At 47.9% G+C, this 9771-nt stretch overlaps 1 protein-coding gene across 1 annotated transcript in view; it reads left to right on the forward strand.

The window, feature by feature from the left end:
• The window catches only part of LONRF2 (LON peptidase N-terminal domain and ring finger 2), a 33675-nt gene extending 24169 nt beyond the window's left edge, over positions 1 to 9506 (forward strand). The window contains exons 10-12 of the mRNA XM_031441101.2: positions 1046 to 1208; positions 2500 to 2649; positions 5168 to 9506. Coding sequence (XP_031296961.2) covers positions 1046 to 1208; positions 2500 to 2649; positions 5168 to 5362 — 508 coding nt within the window. The 3' untranslated portion in view covers positions 5363 to 9506. The remainder of the gene's footprint in view (positions 1 to 1045; positions 1209 to 2499; positions 2650 to 5167) is intronic.
• The last annotated feature ends 265 nt before the right edge of the window (positions 9507 to 9771 follow it).

Here is a 9771-nt window from a genome sequence, read left to right on the forward strand (position 1 = left end):
AGGCCAGCAGGCTTTGTGCTCTTGGGGACGGTGCCTTGGCTGGGGGCTGGGGGGCTGAGGAGCCACATTTACGGTCCGTCTCTCCCCACCCCTTTTGGTTTGAATGTGCCCTTTCCCTGCCGGCCCTTTGCCGCTGTCCCACACCAGTAGGTTTCATGTTTCAGGAGGAATCAGCTGCTGGTGTCTCTTGGAGAACATAACCCTGCTGCTACAGCGTAGAGATGCTGTTTCTTTTGTTTGGCTCTTTGTTCCTTTAAGATCCAGGCTTTTATCTAGGGGAAAAGGAAGGCCTTCCTGCATTTTATTTTATTTTATTTTATTTTTTGCATGTTTCTGCAGTATAGTCAGTTACAATGTGTCAGTTTCTGGTGTACAGCATAATGTCCCTGTTTTGTGTATATATATATACAATGAATAAATGAAAATATTCATTTTCATATTCTTTTTCATTAGAGGTTATTATAAGATATTGAATATGGGTCCCTATGTTAGACAGAAGAAATTTGTTTTTTAATCTATTTTTGTACATAGTGGTTAATATTTGCAAATCTCAAACTCCCAAATTTAGCGCTTCCCACCCTTTTTACCACACTAACCATAGTTTGTTTACTGTGTCTGTGAATCTGTTTGTTTTGTAGATGAGTTCATTAGTGTCCTCTTTTTTCTTATTTTTATTTTTTAGATTCCACATATGAGTATGGTATTTTTCTTTCTCTTTTTGGCTTACTTCACTTAGAATGATGATCTCAAGTTCCATCCATGATGCTGCAAATGGCGTTATTTTATTCCCTTTTATCGGAGTAGTATTTCATTGTATAAATGTACCAAAACTTCTTTATCCAGTCACCTGTTGATGGACATTTAGGTTGTTTCCATGTCTTGGCTATTGTAAATAGTGCTGCTATGAACATTGGCATGCATGTGTCTTTTCAAATTTGAGTTCCCTCTGGATACATGCCCAGGAGTGGGATTGCTGGATCCTTTGGTAAGTCTGTTTTTAGTTTTTTGAGGAAATCACGGTTATTTCTCCTGACTATCCTGCCAGGATTTCGGAGTATGGTTGTATGCTGGAGATAAAGGACGTCAGAACGTTTCCTGATGGGAGTTCGGTCGTGGATGCCGTTGGGATTAGCCGGTTCCGAGTTTTAAGCCACCGTCACAGAGATGGCTACAACACAGCGGACATTGAGTATCTTGAGGATGAGAAGGTGAGGTTTATTTCACCGGTGTCTGTGCCGTCGAGGTCCGCCACCTGTCTCCCTCTGCATTGTGGGAACACTTGGTCCGATTGTTACTGACAGTATTGCTTATTTCCCCCTTAATTCAGCATGTAAGTTATTTATTATCTTGCTGGATTTTTACCTGAATTAGAGCTGGTGGAAAAATCCTTTCCTGAAAAAAATTACTTCTGCACTTTGCAGAATGTGTTTATGAGTCACTGTTGTTATGTTCTGTCCCCAGGGCTTGGCAGATGTCCGTAAAGGGCAGTAGACACTTCAGCTTCCCAGGTCATGTGGTCTCTGTCACAGCCCCTCAGCTCTGCGGCTCTGTCTGAGCCACAGATTGTGCAAATGAATCGGCACAATTTGTTTCCAATAAAATGCTAGTTACAGATACAGTGAATGGGGTTTGACTTGAAAGTGGTTGTTCATCCCTGATCTGGACATTGGTATCGGCTCAGGATGAGACGTAATATAAAACAGCAGTGCTTATAAATACCTCCTAAAGCTAAATATTAACAGTTTGGATCTCTTACCCCTGAATAATTATTTACATGTCTAGTAGAAACATCAGAACATGTATTATTATGGCAGATTAACAAAATGTTTTGGAAGGATTCTCAGTTACGTTCAAAGCAGTCTTACTCATCAGTGGCCCCAAACCAGGAACAGGCCAGATGTCCAGCAGCAGGTGAATGGTTAAATAGGTTGTAGTGATTCAGTCAGTGGGACAACCTGGCCATGAAAAGAAGTGAACTGCTGACACTCAGGACAATTTGAATGTATTGCCAAAACATTCTCTCCTGAGCCAGGAGCACAGAACACATGCTGCATGACTTAATTTATGTACCTCCAAGGACGGGCGTAATGAGTCCCAGGGGACGGAGGTTGGAGAGTGGTTTCAGGGAAGGAGCTGTAATTGACTGGAAAGAGGGTGGAGGGATCCTTCCAGGAGAGGGAAATGAATTATGGTATATCTCAAATACTGGATTGCATGTGGCCAGTGAAAATTATTCATAATCACATTGTGTATGTACTTAAATGAAGAGAAAAATCTGGGTGTCACAGGTGGACAGAGAGGGTAGGTGGGTCTCCACCGTGTTAAAAGAGTGCAGATCTGTGGGTTGAGTGGGTGTCGTGTTCATAAAGCACTAATGAGCTGTCCAAGTACTGAAAGCCGGGAGCCCACGGAGCGGGTGTGTCCGCGGTCCCTTTGTGATGAACGCGTATGTAACGATGAGCTGTTGAGAAGGTCCTCTCTCTCTCCCTCCTTGACCAGGTGGAAGGTTCTGAGTATGAAGAACTCACCACGCTGCATGACTCAGTTTATCAGCAGTCCGTGTCCTGGTTTACTTCACTTCAGGACCACATGAAAGAACAAATTCTAAGCCATTTTGGGTTAATGCCAGACAGGGAATTGGAGCCTCAGGTACACTGTCCTTTTTCCTTTTGTGTTATCTCCTACTGTCCTGTGCGGAGACTCATTGTGCTGAGGGAAAACTTGGTGGTACCTACCATGCTGTTGGCTCTGTTATGGTCGTGTGTGAACCAGTTCATTGATGAACAGTCCACAGAAGCACCTAGCATGGTAGCCTGTGCCTTTGGGAGCAAAATTAATTCCAATGAATACTACACAAAGGTAATTTCTTTTCTATCAGAAATCAGTTTATTCTGATCGGTTGTCAGCTTTTGTTCCCCTCTCCCCAACATGGAAGATTTGGTAGTGATTGCGGTACACTGGTGGGAACACTCCGTGTTTGGCACATAGTATTGCCTTGTGCCTAAAGAGCAGGTGTTGGACTTCCTTGCCCTCTGTCCCATTGCTGTGGGCTTCTTTCCACGCTCCTGGGAGTGCTTTCCGTGATGTTCATTCTTAAGTGAGGCATGGGCTTCAGGTCTGTGAAGATTCTGAGTGCAGGTGACTCCCCTCCCTGCACTGGGGTGACGGGACCAGGCAGGGATGGTTTGGGCTTGTGGCTGAGAGTGTCCAGTTCCTCCTACTGTCTGTGCTCACCTGTCTTGGAGAAAGTGGGGAGCAGGGCTGGGTCTCACAGGTTGAGGGTAGAATGAAATAAATGTCTTTTGTATTTTTTCCATCCGTTTTTTTATGTTCTTTTTCTGTCTCTTGAGGGCTTCTGTCTTTTACCTGCACTTGAGTTCTGTCTTTTACAAACTCAGGACAGTGCTTTACGCCTTAAATCGCCTCTGAGTCCTTCCTAACGCCCAACTCTGTTATAACCTGTCTTCCTCCTCTGTCTCGTGGTCCAGATGCAGAAAGCAAGGCGATGAGACTAACTTGTGTTAAGAGATGAATCATTTTTTTCTAGGAATTTTTGCTTATTAGCCCAAGTAAATCTCCAGTTGTAACACATCACACTAATGAGGGGCTTAAAACAACAGACATTTATCATCGTGCAGCTCTGGCGGTCACAAGTCTGACAGGTCTCACCAGGCTGAGGTCAAGATGATGGCAAGACTTGGTTCCTTTCTGAGGGGTCTGAGGGACAGTCCACCACCTCACCTTTCTAGCTCGGAGGCTGCTGGCTTTACTCCATCCTCCAGGCCAGCAGCGTTGTGTCTCTGACTGTTCTTTCATAGTCAGTCTCCCTCTGACTGCAGCTGGGAAAAGCCCTCTTCTTGAAGGACCTGTGTGATGAGATTGAGCCCATGGGGAAAAACCAGTATAATCTCTCCATCTCAAGGTCCCTCACTCAGTCACGTCTGCTAAGTCCCTCTGGCCATAGGAGTTGCGATGGTCACAGGTTTTGGGAATTGGGGTTGAACATCTTTGGGGGACCATTTGTCTGCCTACCACAGAGGATTTAGGTCCCACATGGGAGGTGTTTTTATGCAGTGGCCCTTCCCAGTCAGCATGCTGCCAAGTTTTCCCTGGTCTGTAAGAGGAAGAGGGAAAGGGAGCTGTGAACTATAGAGAAGGCCCTTTTGTCCAACACGGTGCCTCCCTCACAGGGACCGGGGCTGCCCTGGGCGTGGGCCTCAGTGTCAGCCCTAGTCTCTCGGTAGAATCCACTGCACCCTAAGCTGACTCCAGAGCCACCCTCCCTAGTTCCCAGATTGGATTCTGCATACTTTTGGAGTGGGGATGGAGGAGAAGCCAAGACAGTGGAAGCAAGGAGGCCTGGATGTGTTGGTTCCAGTGCCAGGCATATTGAGAACAACTTTGGCTTAGAGCTCAATCCAGAAGCATTTGGTTATGTGAGATAAAGACTGTCAGGTAGCATAATTTGTGTGTGTGTGTGTGTGTGTGTGTGTATATACACACATAATAATAACTCCTTATATATGTTTAGCAATGCCTCATATACATAGATGTTTCATATATAAGTAAGTTTGTCACACTGACTTTATTATATGATTTATCTTGTGGGGAGGATATAGCTCAAGTGGTAGAGCACATGCTTAGCGTGCATGAGGTCCTGGGTTCAATCCCCAGCACCTCCTCAAAGAATAAATAAAGAAACCTAATTACCTCCCCCCCCAAAAGAAAAGATTTATCTTGTAACACTCAAACTTGTATACATACTACTTTGGTTTTATAAATATTATGCTTTATATACCATATCTAAAACTTAAAAAAAAAAAGTAACAACATTGAAAAAGAGGTAAAAATCGCGGTCCCCTCCTCTGGCTGGTCATATGCTCTGAACCAGAGCTTTGAGAGGACAGGACAGGAGTGACGAATTCATCGAGTCTCCCTCTGAAAGATGCTTCTCTTTGCAAATTCTTCCTTTTCTGCATTTCCCTACCTGTAAATGTGGAGCATGAGAGTGAACTTTTGAGTTCTGAGGGCTGAATGAATCAGACCTGAACTAAAAGGTGGCGTTTAATTCTTGCTCATGTGTCGGTCAGTGAAACAAAAGGCTGTTGGGGGAACAGGCCTGTGTGTTAGGTGATCACGCTGTGTTTTCCTCTCCGTTCTTTTGCAGAGCAATCCTAGCGGTCCTGCTTGGTCCTGGTGGATCCTGGCGGTGCTTCCGCTGGAGAGGAAGGCTCAGCTGGCCATCCTGGGCATGGTCTCGCTCAAGGACCGTCTGCTCGCCATTCGGCGAATATTAGTCATCATCACGCGTAAGATGAATAGTCGGCAGGAGCTGGTTACCAGCAGGGAGAGAAATAACTGACTTTCTCTGTGAGGGTTTCTGGAAGCTGTTGCATTTTTATGAGGAGTGCCAGGCAGGGAGGAGTAGCCTCCATCCGTCCTGCTCTGTAAAATGCACATGGTTAGGGCCACAGAATGGAACACTTAGCAGACACTGACTCCTACTCAAAAGGTAAAAGTCTGCCTGCTGGACTCTGACTCTGTACAAGGTTAGCCTGAAATTTGAAGGGAGCCTGTGGTTGGCAGACAACCCAAGAAAATCTCTTTGAAACAGATGCTTCTGGTGTGCAGTTCACTGATAACAGGGGACAACCAGGATGGGAGACAAGTGCTTTAGGTTTTGCACGAAAGAAGACTCGTTCCTAGTAAAGTGTCTTGCGGCTCTGGATGGGGACAGCATGCTTTGGTGGGTGGATGGTAAGAGGGAAATCACATTTTTATCTGAAAGCATATTTCTCAGAGGACAGGCTAATCGAAAATGTGCTTGGGTTTTGTGTGTCACTGTGACGTTGTCTGTAAAGTTGTCCAGTGCAGGGGCCGACGTTAGTCCTTCCCCGAGAGTAGCATGGAACCGGACAGAGCTGTGTTTTGTGGCCTGCAGTAGCTCAGATGTAAATTGCATGTTGTAATCAAATGAATATCAAATACAAGAAGGTGTATCTTGGATATAGAAAAATCTGAAGACGGTATAGTTGACTGGAGGATATATATTTACACACACGCAGTGAAGAATCGATAAAGGGAGCTAAGCCTGTATGTGCGTTGAGGTGTTAAGAACGCAGCCGGAATAGTGCAAAGGGTCCCTTGAAAATGTAACCCTGTCTCATTAATTCAGTGGATGTGAAGCATTTAGGAAACCGTCATCTTTCTACACAGACGCACATTAGAAATTAGGCCCATCAGTAAATTTGAGGTCACCGTCCAGCCACTGATACATGAAGACATTGAAAAGCTGCTTGAAGTGGGTTATCTGTTTATGCCAGGAAAACATACTGGGAGAATATTCAGGGAGAAGGAGACGGGGATGGGATGTAAGTGTTTAACCAGCTTTTCTCCAACATCAACCTAAAGATTATCTTTGTTTTTGTTTTGAAAAGGAGTTTTATGATGATCAGACTGGGAGTTATCTATTAAAAAACCAGTGTGTGCAGTGGTCCCTGTGGGGCATATTGGTGGTATTGATTGGGAAAACCATTGGAACCCGAGGTAGTAAGTCGTTCTCGGTGGCCTAACCTAACCAGCTGGTGCATTTAGTTGGCTGCTTGGTCTGTGAGACGGATGTTCTTCACCAAGAGATGGTGAGAACCAGCCTAGAGAATGAATCACAGCTTTGAGTTTTGCTCCATTCATTCCAGGTGTGTGATGTTTGAGGTTTAAGAACTGTATTTAATGATACCAGATGTTGGTGGTTTATCAGCCCATCAAGCATTTAATTAGAAAGACTTTATCATCGCACTTGTTTTTCATTGTAGGAGTTTTCAGCAGCTGAACTCAGTACCGTCATGGGCGTGAGCAAACACTGTTCTTGTCTAACTTAGTCATAAACAGAAAATGTGAAAGTATTTTGCAATCAGATGCTTCCAGCGCCTCACAGAGTGCTCAGCTGTAGTCAGGCCTGTGTCCTCCTCACCGGTTATCTGCCGTTTTATCAATCCTTGAATCTTGCGAGATAATCCACGTACAAAGAGGGCAGCTGGAGCAGGCTGACTGGCCTCGTGTACTGTATGGAGCCCCAGGTACCATAAGAAGAGCTTCCAAATGGGCTGCAAAGTCTGCCACAGATTCATCTTTGTCCACATGACTGTGTGATAGATGAAATCAGTGAGGGAGGAAAGACTAGGGATGGCTTGGGAAAGATCGGTTCCTGTTTAGTGAGCCCGTTGGTGGAATATCATCCTTGGGGTTTTGCCATTTGTTTCTTGCATCCGTCTGGGGCTCCCCCAGGTCCTACCAGCACGTGTACAAGCTGTCGAAGACCCGGCAGCCCAGGGTCACAGGCCCAGATGAAGGACTAAGTTCTTCCAAAAAAAACAACCTTGGGGATTCCTCCCCAGGTTTAGAAAATTCTTTTACCGCTCTTAGTTCAGTCTTTGCCCAAGGGGTGAAGGACACCTGAGGAGCTCCGTCCGCAACCTTGGGTAGTTATATGTTAAGTGCCATTTGTCTGAGAGTCTCTTTGGAGTGGAAAGGCATCTCAGACGGAGCATTAGGCAAATGTGAGCGCTCAGGTGAAAAGGGGTCGGGGGTGGGGCAGTGAGAGTCACAGCCGTCGTCACGTCTGTCCTGTCATTGTTTTTAGGCACCTTTTTTGTCCTTAGCCTTTAATTTTTCTTTATCCTTTTGTAACAAGTCTTTTAATGAAGCTGTTTTGGAATCTTGAAATGTTCTGTAAGCTCCTGCTACCGATTAAAATCAGCGTCTCATTCTGTCAGTCCAGTTTGGGGTCCTTCGCTCTCTAGTGTATTTCTTTTTTTTTTTTTAATTTTTTTTTTTTTTTTTTTTTTTTGTTACAAAGGCGTTTAGTTTGTTCTCCTCATCAGCATCACTGATATTCTCATGGTTCACATTTCCCAGTACGGCTCCTCTTCTTACAGTAGTTAATGTGCTCTCTCACTTAGGGCCCGGGGAGGGGGGCTCGGCCCAGGGCAGGGAGGGCGGGCCATCTGTCCTGCGTGGAAGAGGTGCGGGTGAATGGGCGGCCGGGGGAGGCGGAGGGGCCCCCCCCACAGTCGTTTTTGCTTTGGTCAGTGATCCTCCACTTATGCTCCTTCCTGGCTGCCCGGGGCGGGGGTCCACGCAGCTCAGGGTTGGGCAGGGTGGGGAAGGGGGAAAGAAAAGCAGCAGGCGGCCAAGGAGCAGGGAGGGCAGGGTGGGGGGGGGGTGCAGGGGTGGCCCCTGGGGTAAGGCACAACCCTGTCTTTGGCTCTCCTGGTGAGGAGTTTCCTCCCCTGCACCCCTGCCCAGCTCCTCTCTCCACCCCTCACCCCCCCCCCGACCCCTCTACACACAGTCCCGGGGCACCTCCTGGGGTTCCTGAAATGAGAGGGCTCTGCCACCCACCCAGTGCTGCAGGAGCTTGGAGAAGGAATAGGGGCGAGCCCCACCCGAGGACAAGGCAGGGAGGGGCTGGGCAGGGGCCTGCCTATGGCAAGGGGGTTGGGAGGGAGAAGACCCCAGTCCCAGAGAGCTGGCCCCCGCTAAGGCCTGGAAAGAGGGGAGCGCCTGGGGACTCCTGCTTCCTTTTGGGGTCTGGCTGGTGCCCTAGCCCACCCCTGGGCGTCAGTTGTCCCGGCGGCTTGCCAAGTGACCCAGGATATTGTGCTTTGGGATTGATGCTGGGGTGGGGTGTCTAGGCCAGGATGAAGGGCAGGGGAGGTGCGACTAAGGTGCTTGTGCTTTTGCTGGGGGTGTCCACTCCCCCCACACACTCGGGCCGGCTGAGGGGTAGGTGCCGGGGCCAGGAAAGCAGAGTGATACTCGCCACCCTTGCAACAAGTAGATGTCAGGAAGGACCCCCTACCTGCAGGCTGGCAAGGGCTCCTGGGTAAGGGGGAAGGCCTCCAAGTCAGATTCAAAGGTCCAGCTGGCACCTACTCCACCTCCCATAATCCCCCTGCCTCTAGAAAGAGAGAGAGAGGCTGCTGGGAGCAGTGGGCTGGTCAGACTAGGGAGGAGACAGAAGACAAGGGCCAGAGACAAAAATGTGAAATTGCTAAGAAATGACGCCCTGTGTGTGTTGGGGGGCTGGGGGCGGGGAGGTAAAAAACAGAATCCTTTGAGTTCACAAATAAAACTCAAAAAAACAAAACCACTCGTGGAGCTGGAAGAGGCTAGGAAGAGAGGAATGGTAAAAGAAAAAAATTCCGCAATCGCTAACAATGGAAGTGGGCTTGGCCCTGCCAGGAACTGGGCTCAGCCAACTGACCAAAACCAGGGATGCCCTTCCAGTGTAGCTCCGTGGGGGACGCATCAGGGGTGAGGGGGAGCTGGCCAGACCCACAGGAGCCCAGGCAGAGCGGGGGTTGGGACCCCACCTTGGAAACGCAAGCCCACACCCCATATGCACGCGCCTGTCCCCGGCCCCCTACCCCAGGGACCGAAGGGAACATCAGATACGGTCCTGTTGGTTTCCAAAATAAAAGGAATCTTATACTTCACTATTTCATTAGCTAAAAAAATGTTTTAGAAAGTATATACAGGGGGTGGGGGCTGGGAGCCCTGCCATGGGGGCGGGGTGGGAGTGGGGAAGGGAGGGAAAGGCAGCAGCCCCCCCTCCCCCAGCCTGCTCCCCTGGGTTCCACCCCTGGTCCTACTGTGTCTTGTATCTTCGTTTGTTTAAAAGCAAAACTTCTACACAAGCATGCGCACACATATGCACACCCACATGCTTCTGCAAGCCCCGGAAACCTCTCCTCTCCTGAGACCCTCCGT

The sequence above is a fragment of the Camelus dromedarius genome, chromosome 33, assembly GCF_036321535.1.
Source record: "Camelus dromedarius isolate mCamDro1 chromosome 33, mCamDro1.pat, whole genome shotgun sequence".
NCBI classification, from domain to species: Eukaryota; Metazoa; Chordata; class Mammalia; order Artiodactyla; family Camelidae; genus Camelus; species Camelus dromedarius.